At 37.0% G+C, this 24,113-nt stretch overlaps 1 protein-coding gene across 2 annotated transcripts in view; it reads left to right on the top strand.

Moving 5' to 3' along the window:
* Positions 1–23,075, top strand: part of MACC1 (MET transcriptional regulator MACC1) — a 50,078-nt gene extending 27,003 nt beyond the window's left edge. Inside the window, exons 5-7 of one of the 2 annotated variants that reach the window (XR_014951605.1) lie at positions 5,879–15,545; positions 20,446–20,515; positions 22,675–23,075. Coding sequence is in view for 1 of the 2 variants with exons in the window: in XM_085567779.1 (XP_085423905.1) it covers positions 5,879–6,091 (213 nt within the window). In the remaining variant the exon portion in view is untranslated. Of the gene's footprint in view, positions 1–5,878; positions 15,916–20,445; positions 20,516–22,674 lie in introns of those variants that run through there. The other variant, XM_085567779.1, reaches the window with a different exon arrangement.
* Positions 23,076–24,113: the final 1,038 nt, after the last annotated feature.

Below are 24,113 nucleotides of genomic sequence, written 5' to 3'. Positions count from 1 at the left end.
ATCACCCTCTGTACAGCTTTTGCTGTTTCCACAGAAAGGAAAAAAGGAAGCTGACTTCTATCATTAATACTTTTCTGTGCCAGAGTGACACTTTTTGTCATTTAGCTTAAGTATCATGAAAAGAGGTTGGAAGCCCTGACACCAATTTTATTTCTGATGTATGAATGTGGCAAATCTATCCTTTAAGCTTATAGTTTTTCAGGTAGATCATGATATTTTTTTTTTCCTTTGCAAAGCATTTTTCTTGTACGGAAGTTTGAGCTTTGTATAAAAGTCAATTTATCCTCTCATATATATTTTAGTGCATACAGATATAAGGAGCAATTTAGGTGCCTAATTAAATCTCTAGTGCTATTTGAGGTGACCAGAGATACTCATGGCATCCATGCAGTGTCACATATCCTACAAGACTTGGGGTGGACACTTGTCCACACTGCTGAGCTGAGGGTCAGCCTCTGCCCCTGGCATGCCTTTGCCTCTGCAACCAGATTACTTCCTGCCCTTCTCTTCTCTGACACCAAACCATGCAGTAGCTCCATTCTTTCCCACAGAGTTATGTGCCAATGACTCCTAGGTCAGGTTCCTGACTGGTTTTTACTCTGAAAATCCCTTTTTTATGAGCATTGCTGAATGATCTTTCTGACTTGAAAGCTTGCATTCAGGCTTGACTCTCCCTCTGCCTATACCATCATCTCCTGTTTATTGCAGGTAATATACATGATCCAGACTACATTCCTTCTCTCTCACCTCTTAGTGTCAAAGGAATTGCTATTTCCTATTCACAGGTTCACAACTACTCAAGATAATTTTTTTCTTCCTTTTTCTGTTTCACTGTAGCTGATTCTACTTATTCCCTGCCAAACCTTTCCTTTCCACTGCCTGAATCCAGTGCATCTGTCATCTTGTTTTCATTTGCTTGGTGATAACTATCAAGATATTTTGGCTCTAATCATGAACCTCTTATTCCTTTTGAATGTTCTGCCCTCCCTCCCCAATCAATATTTGATCAAAATTCTATGTGCTTGCTCATGTGCTCCTGCACTTTTCAACAAAATTGTTGTTTGCAATAACTGCCTCCTTCTCAGATCCAGTTTTTCTCTTTGAGCTATTTTGTGTATTTTTTTTTTTCTTTTCTGGGTACTTCAGTCTGGATGCACCTTCCTCCAATTTTTTTCTCATAAAATTATCAGCCTTTCCAATCCTATATCTACTCTCTTGGTTTTTTTTCTTTTTTACTGTTAGGCAGTCCTACACTTTTGTTCTAGTTACTAAGCTTTCTGTGTATGGCTAACCAACCCCCAGCTTTCTACAGAAGGAATTATTGACATGAACAATATACAACTCTGCTGGTTTCCATGTTATTTGAGAATGTTTCCCCTTTGCTGATAGACAGTAGAAATAAAACAATCTTATAACTGTTTTTCCAGCATAATGCCTATTTTTTTTATATTAAGAAAATTTTAAAATAAATACTTACTTTACTTTGAATGGGTTTTGATATTCCATGAAGACTATCTTCTACCTCATACACCCTACTAATTTGTTTTCAAGAGTTTTTTTGTATTATTTTTATGGCAAACCACCCAGAAAATTCTCTTCCTTTCAGTGACAATGTCTGCTGACAAAACATAGTACATTCAAATTCATCATAATCGAAAGTCCATAATACAGTACACTCTATTTTTTCAGAGAACATTCAACAAGCAGAGATCAGAATTTTTCTGTATTTCTGTGTCATTTTTCAAGGATTATAGTGTGTCTATGGGGGATTATTGGTTCTGGGTGAGTTTTATAACTGTGCTTGTCCACATGGGTGTGAGTTCAAAACACAAGGTTTCTAGCACTGGTGTCTCGCATGATCACTCTGTACCCTCAATGTCCTCTGAATCTAACCCAAATTTCAGTTCTTTCTTGTGAATATCAGTGCTTTCTTCTGACCTCTAACTTTTCTACTCATAGTAGTTTTTTGCCTTAAAACCTGAACTCCAACAAAGCTGGGGGAGGTTAATAAGTCTTGACTAGCTATTGAGGATTATATGAAAGTATTTACTAGTTCATTCCCCACCAAGGATTGATTGGTTAAAAAATGTTTCTGCTTTTAGACTTCATATTTTTCTTGGTGGAAGAAATCTTCTTGCAGATGATCACAGAGGCAACTTGAGGTACCTACAATTGGTGCATAGATTATGAAGTGTATTTCATCAATAAGTTCCAAACCACTTTGTGGTGGATATAGGTGTCCTTTCTGCGTACTCAGCAGAGAGAGTGGGAAAGAGGGAAGACTCAAGCACACAACTGAGATGAGACTTGACCAGGATGCTGCAGTGATTCTGCTTTGATACAATTCAGGATTTTGAATGCAATTCAGTTCACCCATTGCATTAGAGTACATGGCTGTGGAGAAGAATCTACCTTAGAACCACTGCTATGTTTGCAGTACTAGTTTAATGTGATTAGTTAATTATGCATCAGTGGTGACCAGTTTGTAAACCTACATTCTCCTTTTTCTTCATTATTTCTTTTCTTTTGCCTTAGATTAAAAAAAAAAAAAAATCAGTTGTGCTAGATTTGAGGAAACCAAGGTTTGTGTTTAAGGATATTTCAGCCAATTGTCTTATTACAATGTCAGATTGACTATCAGCATAAGTCAAAGCATAACATCTTTTCATAGTCATTGTCTTTTCACATTCTAGTGAAGACAGAAGACTGTACCCTCATTCTTTAAACATCTGAGTCTAACAGGAATGTAACAAAAGGAAGAAAGAGACCCAGAAAAAGCATATCCAGTAAGAGAATTTCAGGAGATAACAGCTTTTTTTGTTGGCTACTTTGGCTATCAAGCTAAAAATAGGAATACAGAAACTTTCTGGTCCCAACATAAATACAACAGTGATGACCTGCTTTAGTTCATTAAAATATGTTATAATACCTAACATTTACAGTAGTACATTAAAAAATAATTTTCAACTTAGCCTTAAAAAAAAAACCACAAAAAATTCATAAATCTCCTTCTTCCCACCTACCACAAATGTACTTTTTTCCTCTCCTTCTGTAACCTTATGCTTATGACTTAAGATAGATTTGCTTAAAGGAAAAATTTGGCACCATTCAACTGGGAAAATGATGATGCCTTTCTCTCCTGTAGACCAAAAGTGCGAAAATTCACTGAATGCACAGGCACTTTTTTATTACTTAAACTCAAGGTAGAAACTAGACTAATCAGACTGTGAGATGGTAAGTTTAGACTACACTAGTCCAATGACACTGTGGGGCTGTAAGTCTATTTTATTTTTTTCCCATTTGTGTATGCCAGCTGAATTTGAGGAAAATGTTTATAGAAACAATGACAGATCAGTCTTGGCTAAGCTGAAAGATCTCACCAAAAATATGGAGAAAAGTTCAAAGTTATGAGCAAAGAAATTCTCCTCCTACTCAGTTCCTCCAGGGATTAAGTAAATAAAGCTTAAATTAAGGAAGTAAAGCTTTATGTTGTGTACCGTTTGTAAATTAATAAGATAATATTGAGGAAATAACTAATTTACATCAGAATTACCCTTCACAACCATAAAAACTGGGGGGGGGGGTTTGATAAAAGAGGAAAAAATGCTAAAAAAAATCTCAACTTCCTGGTCACTTTTATGTATATACATAAATGTGCAGTAATCAGTACATATACATTTATTACTATGCATAGGTATGTCCATGTTAAAACAGTGACTGACAGAACCTTTTAGGAGAGTCATGGGTTTCTTTGTGGATTTGTGCATCATCCCTGCAACTGTTAACTTAATTGCTGTTTGCAAAACCTTTATTGCCAATAAGGAGAGGGAAAATAGAATTTTGATTGCCCAAGTAACATTTGGAAAAGCAGTAGCTGGGAAAATAATTATTTTGTTTGTTAACTGAGCAAATTTACTCAGCACTGTGAAAGATAGAAGTCCAGTTTGGTATCTGACTCACACTGCTATAACTTAGTGTTGTTAGACCAATGACAAATTACACCAGCTGAGGATCTGGTCCATTTGTTTGTCATAAACCAAATAAATTATAGTTTGAAAAACAAAAAAGCACCGCTAACCTATGTTTTAATTTCCTTTGTTTCTTGCAGGAAAATTTTAAGATGTTTTGTCCTTATTAAAAAAATTATAAAAGTTTTTTAATTGCCTGTTTTAGAGTGTTTGGGTGCTTTTCTCCCCTTTTTAAAAATAGATTTTACAAATAAATCATATTAGAGTCATAGAATCGTTGAGGTTGTAAAAGACCTCTAAATTCAGCTAGTCAGACTGCCTAATTAGCTCAGCACTTCCAAGTCCACACTAAACCCTGTCCCTAAGTACCAACATGTGCTTAAATTCCTCCAGGAATGGCGACTCAACCACTTCCCTGAGCAGCCTATTTCAATGCCTAACCTACCTTTCAGTGCAGAACTTTTTCCTAATACCCAATCTAAATTAATTAAGGGGTCATCATTCTGCTCCCCATCCTTTTTTTCCAGCTCAGTGGAATGGGTACCCAGAGAGCAGCTGGTTCTGGGTATTTAATCCTGAAGCAAGGGAGGCATTAAGTACCTCAAACTTTCCCTCATACTTTGCCACAATGTTGGCCCTGTATCCAATAAAGATTGGAGATTCTCCTTAGCCTAAGGATGCAGATGTCTTTTTAGAAGCATCTTTTATTGTCTTTTAAGGCAGTAGCCAGATGTACTTTCTGCTGCTGTTGTCAGAAAACATTTCTGAAAGGTAAATAGCATGTTTAAAATTTTCAGGCTGAGTAGAGAGACAGTAGAATGATGATTAATGGGGCAGTAACCATCAAAAGCACAACCAAATAGGGAAAATGTTGCTGGTTTGTCTTGGTTTGAAAAGACAGCTGTCTGCTAAGGAAGGCGGGAGTCATCCTTGAAATGGAAAATGTAAACCCCCTCCCTTGAAATTATTATAATTTTGAAATTAAGAGGCTCTCAGGCAAAGACATGGGAATAATAACAGTTCTTTACTAGGAAAATTAAATATACCAATGCAATAGTACAAAAAAGAAAACAAATCACTGACAGAGTCAGAATACGACTGGACACCCTATGGGTCAGGGTGTTGGTAGCAGTCCTGATTAAATGATGGCTGCAGTCCTCCTGCAGTGCCAGGTGTGGTTCTGTTGGAGCAGGGATCCTGTAGAAGGCTGTAGTTTTCCTCTGAAGGTCCAGCAGTGGTGTAGATGGGCCTGGTCTTCTTCTGGGAAGCCAGTGGAGAAGACAGCTGCTCCTCCAGGAATCCAGTGGGAAAAAGGTGTCTCTGGTGTTCTAAAGCTCTGATTATATCAAGGTAGGAACGCTTGATTCTGCCCTCTGGGTGGAGCTTCTCACAATGGGATGATGTAATTTTATCAGTCACACAGTGACACTTAATGACCCATTAACAGAAGATATCTACCCAGAGGGAGGATTGGTTGTGGAAGAGATAAAGAAAAAAAACTGCTCAATTAACAGAAGATAAATGCCACACCTCTAACAGATAACAAATAGAATACACATCCCCATCCTAAAACATGGATGTATGCATTGCAAAAGATGAAAAGTATTTTCCTTCCACTCTTGTTCTTTGACTTATAGTTTCAGACAAGGATATATTTTGATTTGGTGATAATCATGTGTGTGAAGAATTTATCTATTATTTACCTCTGAGAATTTGAGAGTTTCATAGAAATAATGTAAATAAGATTACTGGAGTTTTTATATCAACATGACTCTTTTTATAAAGCATTTCAGCACGCCTAGTGATTAAACACTTATTTTATCTTTTCTTTTCTGTGACTTTTCAACTATTTAGCTTTTTTTTCTCAATAATTAAATTTCTGCCAATATTTTTTTCTCCTTTATTTTCAGATGATGTGGAAACCTGCATATGACTTTCTCTACACTTGGGCTGCCCATTATGGAGATGGTTATAGGGATGTCTTACAGGACCTACAATCAGCCTTGGATAAAATGAAAAACCCAGTAACAAAACAGTGGCGAGAGTTAACTGGAGCTCTGATTCTTGTGAATTGCATGGAGGTGTTAAGAGCAAGTGCCTTCTCCAAAATGGAGGAAGAGTAATGGACAAAATATTTTTGGAAAATTTTCTAGGAAACTATACCTCTGTATAGAGTTTGTGTATTTATGTTTCAGAGACACTTGTAGAGCATGACAGAATGAAGTTTGTTTTAACTGAGCTGATGTTGGGTCTAGCCCTATGGTTCTCAACAACAGATTGCCAGAGCGTACTAGTGGCTTCTGAGTAAATAAGAAAAGAATGGGGAATTAAACTAATGAGATCAACAAAAATGACTTGTATTCTATGGGGTATTTTCTAAAAGGAGCAATTTCTGATTGCACTGACTTCTAGGCAGAGATCAGTTTCAAAAACAGAACTATACATGGATGAGTTTAGCCTGTGGAGCCTAGGTTTACATTGTTTTCAGTAAAAAATCTAAATATTTAATACATTTAATATTTGGTGCTCAAACCCCTCAACTCTAATTCAGTGGGTGCAGGTTAGCCTACAAAAAAACCTTTAAAAGTGTTTCATCCTCATCTGGGACAAAAATAATCTAATTGTCTCACCACACAGGAATTCAACAGTTCCTGGGAAAATAGGTGTGTGCTGCATACACTCAAAAAATAGGTGTGTGCTGCACTTTTCCAAAACAGGTTCGGTATCTATTTTAAAGACTCAAGAGAGACAGAAGATAAAAATCTCAAAGGTGTTTGATTTTGATATATTTGTTGATGTAACTCAATAGGGTTTTGTCTCTTTTCATATATTTTTTTAGTTTATATATCCGTAATTTTTTTCTACATTCTGCTGAATGGAAATTCCAGAAAATTCCAGAAGCCTTCTTTATGCACACTGTCCATCCCCCTGATAATTTCTGTAGTCCTTCCCTGTTGCTTTTAGGTAAGAACATAGGGGAAGGAGACTTTGTAGGTACAAGGACTGAAAATAATTCATACCCACATCTGTTGATTGTTTTCTTCTACCTCACTGGATATGGAAGATGACTATTATTTTCTCAAAAAAAGTTAACAGTGGAGTGCTTTTAAGATTAATTTATTTATGGAGCAATGAATTATAACTAGTCATATGTTCGAAAAAGAACCCTGCTTAGATGCCGTCAGTAAAAATTTTCCAATAACTGAGTAGGTTATTGTAAGTACAGAAAATACAGCCTGAATAATACTTACAGGCTGACCAAATTTTTAAATATAATTTTAATGTATTAAATATATTTTTTTGTTAAGTGGTAGATCTAAAAGGTTAAATCCATTTTGAGCTCCTTTGATCAACATTCATTCAGAAACATCAGCAAATACTCAAGACAACCAGTTGAAAAGAGAATTGGCATTCTGCCATCACTTGTGGTTGACAAGACAAAGCCAAATTCTTTGAGAAGTAGCACAAAACAGCACTTCTGCCCAGAAACTGCGCTTTCTCTATTGTCTTAGTTCATTTCTAAAAAGGGAGGTTTTGCCATTCTAAAATGAAACTACATTTAGACATTTTTCTTCCCCTCTCCTTTCCTCTAACCTTTTTCTTTTCTACTTTCATTAAGCTTTCCCAAAGTACCCAGAGCTCAGGAAGGAGGGTGAGGAAGGAGTACTTGCCTGAATAATAGGTAAATTAATTCACCAGAAAGTCCTCTAGCATCAGGGCATTTACTGAATTAACATTTGTGCAAGTTATCTGCTTGGAGAGGACTTGCCCCTGATTTGCAAGACAATGAGGAATTCAGTCCATAGAGCACTATCTGCTATTGTGGATCAAGGAAAGGTGGAGAAAAAGGAGTCAGATTATCAAAGCTTCCTGTTGTTTCAAGTGCCAGCACTGATTTTATGTCTTTCCCCACACAGTTTTAAGAAGAGCTGTAGAGAAAATATAATTACAATATTATTATATTTATTAAATATTATTATTTATTAAATATAATAATGATGTTACTCTTGTGATCTGCACATCAGTACAGAGCCAGCTTGTCCTTCCTTCTTCAGGTAGTGAAGCCCCCAAAAGATGAGAAAGTGTTGCTAGGTAAGGAAAAGGTATAAAATATATGAATAGACATCTTTAAAAGTAAAAAGACATATGCAAATATTAAGAACTAAAACAAACTCCCTGAAGGTTTTCTAGACTGCTTCTGCTTCCCCTTTAGACCCTGCTCATAGCAGACTGTGAAACCTGAACAGGGCTTGGTAGTGGTGTAACATGCTACACACCAGATCTACTTAAAACCTCAGGGAAATATATTTTTTGCTCCCTCAGAGCTGAAATACTAGAGGACATCACAAAGCAAATCTTTCAGCATCACTAGGCTGTCTTTCTATTTGCTTTTCATGCATCCCACTAGGTCATGATCCCTTGTTTAAAGCCCTGTTAAATAAATTTTTAAAACCTTTTTTCTTTCACATTTTTCCCTTTTTTGTTAACCTGGCTGCAACAGCTAAGCAGCTCAGCTTAAATCTGTTACTGAAGATGAGTCTGTGCTTCCATCCTTTTTTTGCACATCTCAATTTCTTATGTTTAGTAAATGTGTGTTTACTTTCTTTTTCAACAGGACATGTAGTAATTCCTTTGTTCAGTCCTGTATTTCTCTGTTGTCAATAATAGTCAAAAGACTGGAAAAGGCTACCACAAGCTACCAATTATCAAATATAAAGGACAGGCTGCCCAAAGCCATTGAAGCTGAAGGAAAATCCATCCCAAGAAAGTAGTCAATAGTCATGGTCCCAGGAAGAGAAGGCCCCAGGGACCAGAGACTGTTTGTAACTCTCATGGCCAGGCCCTTTCTTTGCTCTGAAAACTTTTTCTGTCGTGAACAAGAGTTGAATTTGGCCCAACAAATCTAGCAAATATTGACTCAGTGAGTCAGTGTTCTCCTTAGCTTGCAGAATTATGCAACATGTCCTCCAAGTATATTTCTTTAAAAGGAAATTTATATCTGCCTGTAGTTGTGCTGTATTGCAGGGCCTTTGACTGCTGGTTGCTAATTGCACTTCCATTTTTGCTTTAAGCTTCTGCTCATATGAATGAAATGTGCACTCGTGCAATATTCTGTTTACTTTAGCAGCCCACACTGGATATATTTTTAAAAAAAGGTATTAAAACCCCATATTTTATTTAGTGGTCTAGTATTCAAAACCACAAAATGCCAGCTCAGAGTGAAAGCAGCTGCACTCAACAGCAGCACACAGCTTGGAGCACATGGCTTAGGTAAACATGCTCTGTTCTTGACCTTTTTTCTTTTCCTCCCACCCTGTCAAGAAAGAACAGCTTTCCCATGAGCCTGCACACATCCTTTCTTTGGTTTCTTTAAAGTGAGATGAGATTAACAACTCCTTGGGAGGAGACAAGGAAAAATACCAGCCGCTGGTCCTTGCCTTAAATGACCCTCTGTTTCCAGGTTTCCTAATTACTTTACGTAGAAAACAGCTGTGTCAGCCAGTTCCATTTTTTTGAAGTTGTAGGCAGAAAACCCCCCTCACCTTCCTTAATCCTTCTATGCTCTGAATAACTGTATCTAAGCAAATGAGCAAATGAAATTTGAGTGCATCTGTTGCTTTACGAATCCACCTACCCATGAGAACTGGAATAATCATTCCCTTGGTTGAGTCAGCACCTGAGTGGGGCAGACACCTTCCTCAGTGGGCAGTGGCAAGGAAAAATGCTATTTTTCAGTGAAGTTAGAAGCCATTCATCTTGAAGTGCAGAAGCTTCATGCCATATAATGACACAGTGCAGTGACATATTTCTGAACTAATAACAGTCAAGATCAGAGAGAAAAGGCATATTATTCCTCCTGGAAGTTCCAGCCCTCCAGTTGGGTTTGGGGAAAGGTTCAGTTTCTTAGGTTTCACTTGCTTTTTTTGGAAAGCAGAGGTTTAGGGAAGGTAAAGGAAGTATCTTTTAATATCTAAGTAAAGGGCTACTCCCCAAGCCAGGCTCCAAGCAGCAGGCTGGATGCCAAGACCAAGCTACATGTTATGGGGTGTTCTTTGTGGAATTGTTTAGGGAAGAAAATGGGAGGAGGCACCAGCCATCTTTCTTCCTACTGAGAACAGAAAAATGTGGGAGTGGATAAGTGTTTATTAGGTAATTTTTTCATGAAAAACACTGTTTTTCACAAATCCTTTCTGTAAAGCTAAGCTGTGGGGAAAACAAACACTAAGCAGTTCCAAGGGAACAACTCAGTTTTGTTGTGTTGAGCCAACTCTAAAGACCTATTCCTGAAGCATCTCTAGGCTCAGTAAGTGATCCAGCTGTCAATGACCTACTAAATAACAAAGGCAACTGCAGATGGCAATGCTGTATTCCCATCTAAATCCAGGAATCCTGCTTTTTCATCATCTAACATCTTGTTCAGCTATGGACAGCTGTACCAAATAGGGATATAAATCTATGCTGTTTTGTTGTGTTTGTGTCATAGATATGAAGTGTGAAAAGACAGGAATAAAATAGCGAGCAAAAGGTTGTATTTCCCACCATGCCCAGGAAGAGACTGTAGCAACTTATATTCTTCACATTAGTGTGAGATACCAACCATTAAATTCTTTGGCAAGGCTCTTGAAAAATTGTAGATATGTAAAGGAAATGTTAGTCTAGTGTGAGTGGTAACCATTGTTCTTGAAAGATATGTCGCCACTAAGTATCTACAGACACTATGGGATATTCAAATAACTTGTGGTTATTTTTAGTACAAAAAGTGCCATTTTCTGTTTCTTGCCAATGTATATATATATGTAGATAATATATTTTTTTAGCTTACAGTATATATTTTTAAACAAAATAAACAAAATTATATTGTCCACTGGAATCTCCTGAGAATTTTATTTTGATTTTGTAAGACTAAGAAGAGCAGAGGAAGAGGTCATGAGGTAAAAGATAATGGTTCAGTAAATACCAGGAAATGAGCAATGTCTTTATACACATTTCTCTTCGTTTATAAATCCTATGTGTTGCAAAGATGAATGCACCCTCCTTTTACTGTGTTCATAAGAAAAAGTTATCTGCTGATATCACTTCCAGGAACAAAATTATCTCACTTTTTAGAAGAGGGCAGTCTGTGGATGTTGCAGTGGAAACCAGTGGAAACCATATTCTTCTCACAAGAATATTCTCTCAATTTTTTTCTCTGAAAAAGGATCAAATTCTTATGATCCTTCAGAGTAAGTTGGACCAGAACACAGCCCATGTCTTAAATTTATGGTTCAGATTTAGATTTAAAGCTATGTATCAGGAGTTACTGTATGAACTGAAAAGTCAATTTACATATCCATTCTAAAACCCATGTTTTAATATGTAAATGAATTGGCCTGTCAGGAATAGGGATGGCAGCACAATAGCCCCAGGAGAGCAGACAAAGATGAAGTGCATTCAGCTCCACTCCACAACTTCAGAGCCTTAAACACTATGTTTGTGTTAAATTCAGTACAAGATCTAAAATACAGCCTTGTCAAATATAACACCCTGAGAACAATGGGAATCCGGAGTGACAAGAGGGAAGTGAATATGCAATGACTGCTCAGTCTGTCTCATGAGAATGAAGTTATCAGGAAATGGGTTTAAAAATAAATAAAAGTACCCTTCCATACAGTGAGGAATTAGAGAATGTGTTGTTATGGGATATTGCTGAAGACAAAATCATATGTAGGTGCAAAAGAAAACCAGTCAAATTTAGAGAGAAAATAAAACTACCTAGTGGATGTAGTGGTTTGTCTACAGCCACCAGCTTCATATAAAACAGAATTGGATACTGAAAATGCAGCAGGGAGAAATACTACCCTCCACTTGTCCTACTTCTCACCATTTCCTCTAGAGACTGGGTCTGGGGTGTTTGCTCATGTGCTCCTGCACTTTTCAACAAAATTTTCTCCGTAATTTTTGTTTGCAATCACTGCCTCCTTCTCAGATCCAGTAAAAACTCTTTGAGCTATTTTGTGTATTTTTTTTTTTATTTTTTTATTTTCTGGGTACTTCAGTCTAGATGAACCTTCCTCCAATTTTTTCTCATAAAATTATCAGTATTTCCAATCCTGTCTACTCTTTTGTTTTTTTTCTTTTTTACTGTTAGGGAAATTTAAGCTTTATTTACTTGAGTGGGCACATGCCTGCTCTCACCCAACCCTTCCTGCACTCTTATAATCACAGACGCACATGGTCCTCACATACCCCAGCAGGCTCCTTTCCAGCACCTGCCTCCATTCTGCCCCAGTTCAGGCACCAGTTCCTCAGTTTATTTGGCAGCAGCCATGGCCCTTCTCCAGCTCTGTGGCCTTGAGTCTAAGTGCAGCTGGACTGAGCTGTGATCCTCTGACATGCTTTCTCTGGAAATGGGGTCACTGATATGGGAGCACAGTTCTCAACTTTAGGCAGGGGGACATCAACCTAGCAAGATTCCTCAGGGCTGGCCCTGCTCCATGAACTTTCTTTTCTCTTGGAATCCAATGAAGCCTTATTTCATGCATCCGAGGGAAAATCATGAAGATGAGAAAAGATGAGTGGGGGAAAGGATTTTGAATAAAATTTTAGACAAGAAAGCTCATTTCTTAGTTTTACTCACAAACAGGAAAAGTTATTTTTAGAGTCTGAAATAATTTCATATAATGCCACCCTCTGTTCTTCATACAAAAGGCTCCATTGCTATTAATAAAGGAATTTTAAAATACCAAACAGCCAATGGATGATTTAATAATGCTGCTTATAAAACTAATTGTGTGTAACTGAAAAGCTCTCCCTGGGGTCCCATTTGCAGGAGGGTTAAATAGGATTATCAAATCTAAAAGAATAAAAAAGATAAAAAACTCCCAAAGCCCTGAAGCCCCAGGAAGAAGGAGTTGGGACATTTTGCTGAATAAATTATAGACCTCAGTCATTAGTACCAGGGGATTATCTCACAGAAAGTGAAATCTGGATTGGCTTCATATGCCTGCAAACTTCTTTAAAGGTTTTAGGCCAGAAGCTTGATTTTCATACACACAAACAAGTCTTTTCACCTGGGGACCTCCAGCCAGCAGGATGACTTCAGTGGGACTTCATGTCAGGATATGTCAAACATAACAAACTACTGTAGAAAACCTAAAGAGACCTTATCCTTTCCTCATTTTTTTTTTTTTTTCCTTTAGAAGTTTTATATTTCTCCATAAAGCCGAAGTGATAGTGTAGCTGAGATGAGGAGCATGAGAGTGATCAGTGCAGATCCATGTGGGGGCTGTCTGGTACAATTTTCCATCACAGATCCTGGCTGGAATTGTTCACATCAGCCCATGGAGGCACAGACCTCTTCGCAGCCCATGCTACAAGCCTGGCTCCCCAGCCTTTTCTATCCCCTCAAACCTTTTTGCCCCTCTCCCCAGAGGTGTCCTCTCTTCAGCCTAGCAGGCAGTCAGTCATTATACACCCTGCTACACCTCAAACCTCAGCTGCTCTCCCTCACCCACTGCTCTGGGTTCTGGGAAATGAGATATCCATCTCCTCTGACCCCTCGTCCTCTGTACTTTCTTCTTCCTCCGAAGCTTCTCCTAAGCTGGACAGCCACTTCCAACAGCCTGAGCTCCCTGGGCTTTCTGTGAGCCTCTGTGAGCTGTTCTCCAGCTCTAAGCTGCCCCGTGCCCACCCCATCCCAGCCCTGCAGGTCCTCGCAGGGTTGTCAAAACCTGTGTTGCTGCTGCTCGACCTCTGGTCAGTTGATGCTGTGCTCTCCTGTTAGCACCACAAGGGCTGAGCACAACCCTCTGTTTGTCTCTGTGCTCAGGAACAGGCTTCAGGAGCCAGCCCCTGATGAGACTGAAAACAGCATGGACACAGGCTGCCTCAGCCAAAAAATCTGCCCACAGATGACTTTGAAGGCAAGAGAGCTGAATATATCCAGACAAATATCAAAAGAAAACACAGAATTGTGGTAGTTGTGTCCTTTAATAGACAGAAACCAAAGACAAAATATGAATTTTGACCCTAGGCTAAAGACGCTTTCTCACAGCTTTTTGGTTTCTTTCTATTTTATACATTTTTAATTAATTAGGTGGAGATATTTAGGAGAAACATAGTGGTTCAGGCCAGTACGTGTTTAATGCAAGGACTTTAACCTCAGACAGATGTTGTCCTTTTGAAAGACTTCTAACAAGCAGGATTTTACTTTGGAGATTGGGTTGCATAAAGGTAAGCACGGCTGGCTCAGAAATTCAGCATGTTAATCTAAGAACAATGTTGACAGACTGTTGCATTTCTACAGAAGTTTGTGTAAGGTTACTTTACCAGAGAAGGAAAATATAACAAAATGCAGGATGTGGAAGACACAATAATTAAAAATACTACAAGATATTAACAGCCAGTCAACAGCCAGTCAGGCCCCACACATTTCAAGTCCTCTTCAGTTTATTTTTGTCTACTTTAAAGTACATCTAGAGAGAAGAGGAAGGTAAAATAGGAGAGAGAGGAAAAAGAAAGGTTATTGTTACTGGAATGATTATGATAGCTATTTGTACTACATGAATGGCTGGTTTGAAGCTGAAGATTGACTGTGCAGTGATCTCCAGTAATGAAAAGGGAGAAAAAGCACAAGAAGAAAAAAGAGGCTCAGAAAGCATTTTTTCAAGGTTGCACAAAGAATATCTTCAGGACTTTTCTAAACTCTTTCTCAGGCCTTATCCATTTAGCATTGCTACCTCAATAGTTATGTGGGTTATCATGAAGATGTATAATAAGAAATACTTGTGTTTTTTCACAACAAGGTTTATGGGTTCTTCCAGGAGCATTTTCAGCCTATTCATGTTTTTGTCATACAAACATATTCTTCACTTAGCCAAACTGTGGATATTCTCTGCACATGAGATCTTTGCATCTCACTTCACTGGAGAAAGTATACTCCAACCTGACCACTCCTGGAAGGGTTCATTAATGCCTCACCACATGCAGATGCGGTTGAAGCTGTAGGAGAGAGGAGCTAGCCTGCATTGCAACTGTAGACCAAAACCAGGGATGAGCTGAAACATTAGCCATGTAAGAGATGCTTTTATTCATATACTAGTGGACATCTATGGCAGGACATTTTTGTAGAAACCCTGACTGCAATAAGTATTTTATTTTAGCCTTTTCAATGTAATTGTGGCCAGTAAAAATAAAAGCTGGGAAATATCTTTAGCAGAAAAAGACACTCATAGAGGAGTCCCTCTGTTTCTATGTAATAGTCAGCTCCAAGTAACATCAGAGACTGTGCAACAGCAAATCAGGAAGTTTATTTTGAGGAAAGACAACACTTAAATAATCCAGATGTTTTTTCTGTGTAATGTCAGGTTCATCTCTAGAATGGGCAGCAGTGAGATTTTTGATCACATTTTATCAATTGAAATATTATTTTAAATTTCACCATTCCCAAAGGGAACAGTTTTCTTGTAACTGTATTATTTCAGATGAGCTTATTCTAGCAGACTGCCTCTTTCAAGGAAATACCATTGATTACAGGAAAACAACATCCCAAGCTAATCTAAATAAGAATCTGGACCCACCTACAAGTCTTCAAATAAGGTACTGGCTTTGCATATTTTTTTCCCTGAAATCCACCTATTTTTATCCTAAGGAATACCCATTAGCTTAGAATAGTGCTGCTATGTCTCTCTTTTTCAAATTAAGGCAGAAGGGACACATTAAAAGATGTTTCCAAGAAAAAGATGGTTTGGATGCTTTATTATGTGCAGCAATAATAATTTTCACTGTACCTATATAACAGTGGCCTGTATTCTGATGGCTTTATGTCACCAAACATTACAATTTTAGGACTGTAGTCTTACAAATGCCGCCAAATTACCCTGCCAAATTCCATACTCTTTCTCTGTGCTTACCTATATTAAATGTATTAAATGGCCTGTACACAAATTATCAGGGATTTTTTTTTTTTTAGAAAAGGTACTTAAAAATCTAAATTTTCTCTCCTGCATTCTCCCTCCTTTTATGTGCACAAGGATTCAGCACTTGGTACACAGTATGAAGACACATTTTTGTGGGAGGTACTTATTGAAATGCTGGCAGCACATGACTAAGGTTATAATGAGTACAAAAGTGCTTACACAAATGCTAAGAGGCAGCCAGACAGTACAGAGTAATAGGCAGAAAAATAATTGCTGAGGTTAGTTAGAGAGTTCCTGTATGTTGTTATTAGTTATGGCCCACCTAAATTTTGCAAAATGACTTGACAAAACAAAATGAATACTGATGTCAGCCATTGTCTCAAGTCACAGCCTAGTAAAAACCAGAGTGATTCTTTGTAATTCTGAGCTTTTTCTCTTTCCAGTGTTCTATTTAGTGGAAAAGCCTCATAGTTTCCATGCATGAATGTAATAATAGAAAAATATGGATTTCTTTTTCTAGCCTTGTTTGGTTCATATACAGTTCTGGAAAATATTTGCCTGTAGTTGGTACTCTCCTCAAAAAACCCCAGTTACCATACTCTAGCTTGCATTATTTTGCCTGTGCTCCTATTTGTCATTAGCTTAATTAATGAAGGAGAGGATCATAGGAAAGTTTCAAAATTTTAAGTAACTATGAAATGCCTACTGAAATTAAAGTAATGGCATTCAAATTCAGTCTTCTGAATTCTGACATTTTTGCCTTTATTATGATCATTGGGTTCTTATTTTTGGCTTTTGTTTGGTTTGTTTGGTTCTGCTTTAATTTCCCCCACTTCACTGCCATATTAACATTAAGAGTCATTAAGAATACTTTGAAGGCAACATATAATGCTATAAAATCCTCTTTGTGTTTCATTACTCTTCTATTTTAGCTAAACCTCTTTCAGCCTCTGTCACATGTTGGCTATTGATGTAAACATTGAAAAAGCCTGTGGAGAACTGTATTCTGATGCTGATAGGACACAGCTGAAGGTCAGGAGATAATTTAGACCAATGTATTTAAAAGATTTTATTACTGCGCTATTTGTAGTAACTGATCCAGAAACAGGCAGAATCAGTACTGTCATGCTAAGCACTGCATAAAGTCAGAGCAAAAAGCAGTTGTCAAGATCTCCTTGAAGCAACCACAGAATTCAACTGTAAAGGGCACAGAGATGCTTTTCATCTATGCTGAAAGGTCACAGATGTCCACTAATTTACAACTGCCATAGTCCCTTTGATCATAACTGTTATTTAAATGCCATTAGCCATCTGATTCTGCAACAGCAGTTTGAGAACCATGGATTTAGTTCTCCTGCAAAAAAGGAATTTACACATTAATATTCATTATTGACTGCACAGGACAAGTGAAGGTGACTGACATGAAATAAAGAACTGAAAAATCACATGCTCTAGCCACTGTACCAGCCATTTCTTGCATTGGTTCCTCCTGTGATGTTTAATAGACAGCAGTCAGTTGAAAATTCAGACTGACCTGAATACCTTGGTTTGAGCACTATCAGTGGGTCTGCTCTCATTGTTCACTTGCTGGAACTCAAAGACCTATCAGTAAAATTATCAGGAATAACAATCTGGCTCAGTCATCTGCCTAGGTCAGCTTCCAGAGCTGCCTACTTCACTGACTTCTCTGAGTTTCTGTTGCAGAAAAACTGAGTCCAAACATGCATCTCACTATCTAACTGCAACATGAATTATTTTCATGGTCACCACCTTCAACTGGAAGACACTTCTTTCACACAGCTGTGGTGTCAGATCTTTAACTGGCTTGAGCAGCTGGAATAGTGCCTCACTTCCCAGATCCTTTGGAGGGACCAAGGGTGCTCCAGCACTGCTATGTAAGGAATGTCCTCCTGCTATTTTATTACCATGAAATTTCACTTCATTCAAGGCAATTCAAGGCCAAAATCAAATGAAGGCATACATTCATATAAATCCAAACTAGACAACACTGTTATACTTATTTATAGAAGACAGCTGCAAATTTGGAGAAAAAAATAAGCAAACCCATTGTTCTTAACAACACTTAAGAAATTAGAAGTACACCTTCTACACCTCTTACAAATATGGCCTGCTGTCACATCCTTCCAAGGTGCTGTGTGCCCCAAATTCCTGCTGCTAGAGCCAGTGATTAGACAGATCTCATCAGAGAGCACACTGTGTCAATGTGGGATGCTGACTTTTACAGCCAGTTTCCTCTGCAATTATAAAACATTATACACACACACACACACAACTTTTAAAATAATTTAAAAAGTCTTATTGGAAGTGTGCTTCAATTACAACAGTGACAAAAAAGAGCTAGCCACCCTCTTTGACACCCAAATGAGAAGCAGGCTATGAAGCTCTTTGGGAGCTGTGACACCTGGCATCTGAATTTTACTGCAAAAGCCAGCAAGTGTTTGAAGGCTCTTTGTAAATGGCTGGATGGTTTTCCCAAGCTGGCTTTATATGTTAACCTTCTCCTGGGACATATACATCTGAAACACAATCTAGGTAACTACCTATAAAATTAGTCCATTTGATGCCAGCAGCAGGATGCCAAGGGCAGGGTAAACTGGATAAGGTTTAAAAGTAATGCTCCTAAGGAAAAAGCACTAATTATTTTTCAGTAACACTATTTGTTTGACTATATTCTTTTGAAAATATTCACTAATCATAAACTTCAAGTGCTGGGATCTTTTTCACTTCTCATACATCTATATTGTAAAATTAGCTAAAAATATGTCTAAAATAGGAATGAAAAAAGATAGTGTTTACTTAACTGCCTGAAGTATAGATATTATGGTTCTCATGAAAGATAAAACAAAGTCCGTTGTGGAAACTGAGAAGAAAATAATGGCTCCACTTTTGCTCTTGACACCTGGGCCTCAAACTGAGTCTTTTTCATAGTTTTCTTATACCTTGGATTCTGACCATCTTTAGGTGTTTAATTCACTCTCTGTTATAGCATTTGCCAAATACTGAATAAGAGGAAAAAATACTTCTTTCTCTCTTCAAACACATGCCTTTATGGAGAGAAAAAACCATAAAAATACAGAACAATGTTCAGAAATGTTCAATTTGGCATAATTTTAATATACTTGTTTAAGGACTTTGAATAGTGGTTTAGTTTTACATCATAAAATACTACTACAGTCAGCTGAAGGATGCGTAAATGCGCACATGCTTTTTGACCCCTGTAAGACTTCCCAGCCTAATTCAAATGGAAAACAAGGGACAACATATTGTTTGCATATTGTTTATTCTAAATAGGGTTATAAAGTTGTTTAGACACAGATCAGATATTTTTATAAGTACTGGAGACTACATTATTTTATGTGTTAAAAAGCCAAGTTGCCTCACTACAGTTTTCACTGTTCATATCTGCAATAAAGTCTACTCTCTTGGACAAGTGTATTTTTCTCATATTTTAATGAAAAGCACAAGTAATCTAAGTCAGATTCCACCTCTTAGAGTACTGACTTACCTTTTAGCAGTATTAATTGAGCAGCACAAAGTGCTATCATCTCTTAATATTAGTATTTTATTCCCACAGACTAGTGTAGAACTTTTAAGACAACTTGAATTCCACCTGCATGACCTATGCTGGTTGGACGTTCTTGTGACATCCTCTTAAGTGCTCCCTAATTAGCAGCTCAGCCCCACACCAGCCCTTCAGTTAGAAGTGTCTCCATCATGCCTCTCTTTCTAAAGAGAATTCTGCTTTGTCCTCTGAGCAAAGTCGGGCCCCTGTAGCAGGAAGATCATCACACTCACCTTCAGAACACATGATGAGAAATGCATGATTAAGGAGATAAATACCACAAACCTCTGTATTAAGTAGGCAGAATCATGGCATAAGGTACAGGTTTGGCTAAAACAACTTAGAATTCCAGTAACAACTACTTAGTTCAGCATGATGTTGACTGTTTCAAAATGAACCATGTGCCATATGTTTCTTATGGGTAAGTAAGTTTATTTTTGTTTTCTTTCTTTCTTTAATGCAAAGAAGCAGATCATCCTAACTAAATTCCCATGGATTTGTTTGGAGGCGGGAGGAACTAAAATCCTTTTTATCACTTTGTCCAAGTCTCATGCAATGCCAGGAAGAACTCCCAAGACAACACTGGGCTCCCCATCAAGTGTATACCATGGCATGACAGGACAAAGCAAGCAGGGATAGATTTGCATTCTAACAGTAAATGGAGAGAGGAAAAGAATATGTGTGTGATTTGAAAGGGTTTTCCATAGCACTGCAATGGTGACTTCATAATTCTAGTTGTGTTTTTTAGATAAATAGTAGTTTAGAGAGCTAGTAGTTTCTTGGTGGTGTGTTAATTAATAAACACCACAAAAACCTAAGTCTTTTAAGTCTCCAATCTAAAGGGTTGTAGTCAGATTTTGGTAGAAAGAACTGCTTACCATATTAACTGGCAAGACCCTAAGGCACAGTTATCAACTCTTAGAGTCTAAGTCTTCTTTAAACCTCCAGATTCTAGAAGCTTATTGTTCAGAAAATCTAAATTTGCATTTTCTTTTAGGAACTAAATGGTTGCAAAGAAAAGTGTGCAAAACATATCTGAAGAGCATATCTTAAAGTAAAGCCATAGGGTAAGTATAAAGCATACAAAATGCATTTTACAACTTCATCTTTCCAAGGTTTGTCTTACAATTATGAAAGTCCTGAATTTTTATGATAGACAAGTGTTTTTTACAGAAAACACTTGGCATTCTTGATATCCTCTTAAATATCTTATATTTCTGCTGCATATTGAGAAAAGATTATGAAGAAGCCAAAAAAGTGTTAAACAATTTTGGTGAAGTTTCAGCTGTGTTTTTAGAATAGGTGAGATTTGCCTAGAAGCTATTGAAATTAATTTCTCAAGCAAAGACCGTTAATCCCCACAAGGAATAGAAAAAAGTTGTACTAATGCTCTCCAATAAATCAGAATATAATTGCAAATGAGCAATTTGTTTCTAACAAAAAAATAGTCACTTTGGCAGCTATGAAAAATAGATTTTACTTCAGCATTAACTTACTGGAGTGTAGCAGTTCAAGCAGCAGAAGTGAATGTGTAAGCAGAGAGATGATGAGTTTTAATAAACTAATCCTTGTAATAATAGGCAATTTTTAAAAATCAGATTAAAGACAGAAGAGAGAATCTCTGGGCAAAAATAGAAACTTAATTTTAGGATTGAAAATCCATATTAAAGGTGTCTATTGGCGAAATTAACAAAAGTGATAACAAATAATGGCAATTTAAAATATGATTTGTTGATGTTTATCGTTGCTGTTTTATTAAATCACTACATTTCTGTCATGATATTTAAAATATTTGAGTACATTATACTGAGTTTTTAGCAACATTTAGAAAAATAATTTTGACAGGGCAAATTGGAAATCAGTATGATGATTTCCATCCTTATCAGAGTTGAACTCTGATTTAAATCAAAAATCATGGATCATTTTGTTATAATTTCATAATGACAATTAAACTATCAGGTTGTCATGCAATACAACTCTACGTTTTAATGAAATTAAATGGAAAATAACATGGCAGGCTCTTGTGACAAAAGAAAAAGCTCTTCTTCCATCATCCTCCCTAGCCTTGCTCTGATGAGCAAAGCTTTACAGATAAGAAATGATCCCGTTCCAGCTGCCTAATTAGCCCCACAGTCCATTCAATCTCTGGGCTGCTCAGCAAGGCTGGCAACAATGGAATCAGTTTTGACAGTGATTTTTTGCTTAATAGTGGTATTAAGCTGATTATAATTCTAAAGACTGGACCAAACATACATGCACATTTTAAAGAGACCATTGAATACAGATAGGCACTTCTTTAAGATGGGAGATTTATTTAGCAAAATCTCTTTGACAGAGAAATCTTCCCCTCTCCAATTTATTCAAAATATTTGGATAAGATTAAAAAAAGGAGGACTTTAGGAAAAAACAAAAATGAGGGGTAATAAAAAACCTCCTGAAGTATCAGAATATTTTTTAACACTTTCTAAACAGAAATAAATTGGCTAATTTAGACATTCATTAAAGAAAAACACCATTCAAAAATGGAAAATAAGAAACAGGAAATGCATAGTTTCAGCTTTGTTGTTTTATTTTGGGATTTTTTTGTTTTGGTTTGGGTTTTTTTCATTAGCCTTTGTTTTGGTTTGGATTTTTTTATTAGTTATTGGTTTTATCTAGAAAAAAGTCTTTTGAGTCCACCTAATAATTTTGTTTGATCAGTAACTGAACCACAGTTATAAATTGTGGTTTATATAAAATAAGCTAAACCATAGAATTATTTGTAAAACTGCTGGAAAAATTTTGGGATCCCAGAGCCAAAGGGCATTCTTGCATTCTGCATCAGCTATGAAGGTCTGGTCCAACTTTTGGGCTTCTAAAATTGCCAAAAATTGCAAAAGATGAGAGTTTTACCAGTAGTCTGTCAAAATACAGCTGGCATAGCTAACACAAGATGTGTTTCTTACCCAGTGCATTTAGAAGAAAAGGATAAGATATTTCTCTGATGTCAGTAATAGCCACCCTTCCAAAAGTGAGACCCAAGGTAACCGCTGCACCTCATTTCTATTTTTAAATAGTTTCCTGTGATGGAAAGGGCAGGAGTCACACAATGCACTGCAGCATGCAGTAAGTAGGGCTGCTCAGGAAGGGTGATGCTGCCTCAGCACGGGGGTCTGTATTACAGTATTGATTTAATTGCACAAGGTTAACACTGAGCCAGCCCTTCTATTCTGTACTCATTTTTCAGATCTTTAACTGGACCAGAATTTGTGTCTAAGCTGAAACCTATCCGGATGACATATACTGTAGAAATTGCTTACATTAACTATCACATCCCACGCTTCTGAAGGAGAGTTTATGAGGAGATCTTTGAATGGATTCATCAAAATATAGTGATCTGCTCTTAAGCAAAGTCTGAGATTTTCAAGATACACTAATGACTTGAACTGTCTATTTTTGAACTGCCAATTTAAAACAATTTTAAAGGATTGTGTTTCAGAAAGTGTTCTTTAAAAATTGGCAATTTTAATGTTTAGTCTGCTAAAAGCTTGATCAGAATCTGTGGTTTGGGCCACTTTGATAACATTATATTGGTGCCATGAAGTCATTTACTGTTCTTCAGCGGATTAAATTACAATGAAAATCTGATTACTGTTCTTTCAATTTTTTCATATATTCCTTCCCTAAAAGATCCAACTAGCAATAAGTCTTCAGAATGTTTTCAAATAGGTTAAACTTCCACCGAGTATTTTGCTCCTAATAGGCATTGTACTGAACATTTTTGGAACCTTTCAGATTACCCATATAGTCTTGCTTGAGCATCTGGTGCATACATATTTTCCCAACTCTAGAAAGAAAGGGGAGTTCATCTTTATTTTACAGTTGGAAAACTGATGTACCTGAGGCCAGATAGGAAACCTGATCAGAGGAGTGCCTTGGAGTTATCTCCCCAATTTCCCTGCCAGACTAAGGCCTGGGAATTGTTTGCCCATTCTGCAGTAGCAGTACTGGCAAGAGGATGGCACTGTCCATTTCCTTATCTCTACCCTTACCAGGCATACAGGCTGAATATCACATGTTTGACACTTCAGATGTGCTGGACTTCTTCCCCTGCAGCAGCTTTTCCCCTTATTCTAGAGAAGTAACATAGTAATGGTAGAAAGGTGCAGGAAGCAAACTATTTACCTTTGCTCTTAATAAAGTGAGTCAAGCTAAATGGCGAGTTTAATTTTCCTCACTGGAAAATTGCCATTAAAGAAATTACAAGTGTGTTAAGAAACTTCTACTGAAATCAAACACTTTTGTGCTCATACTTACAATGCTTTGGTAAATTGACTCTTTACCATCTGATCTATAGTATTTACTACAATGAAGTATTTATATAGCACTGTATATAAACCTTAAATTGTCATGTTTCTAACAATTTATTTAGTAAAAATTAATTTTTAACACTGACGTGAATGTGTGAAAAATCAACATTACAGAAGCATTTACAATGGGCTCAGAAAAAGAATCAGAGATAAAATATTTGGGCATTATATAAAAGCCATTTTGCCTCATAAAAATCACTAGTTCTTAAACTAGTAAGTCCCATTAAGTTTTTTAACCTTCACTCTGAAAAATTTTATGGAGGGGTTGCCAAAAACTACAAAAAATCTTCTGTCTATTTTGATTTGATGTGATCCT

The sequence above is a fragment of the Lonchura striata genome, chromosome 2, assembly GCF_050655825.1.
Source record: "Lonchura striata isolate lonStrDom1 chromosome 2, ASM5065582v1, whole genome shotgun sequence".
NCBI classification, from domain to species: domain Eukaryota; kingdom Metazoa; phylum Chordata; class Aves; order Passeriformes; family Estrildidae; genus Lonchura; species Lonchura striata.
This window is presented reverse-complemented; position numbering and strand designations above follow the sequence as displayed.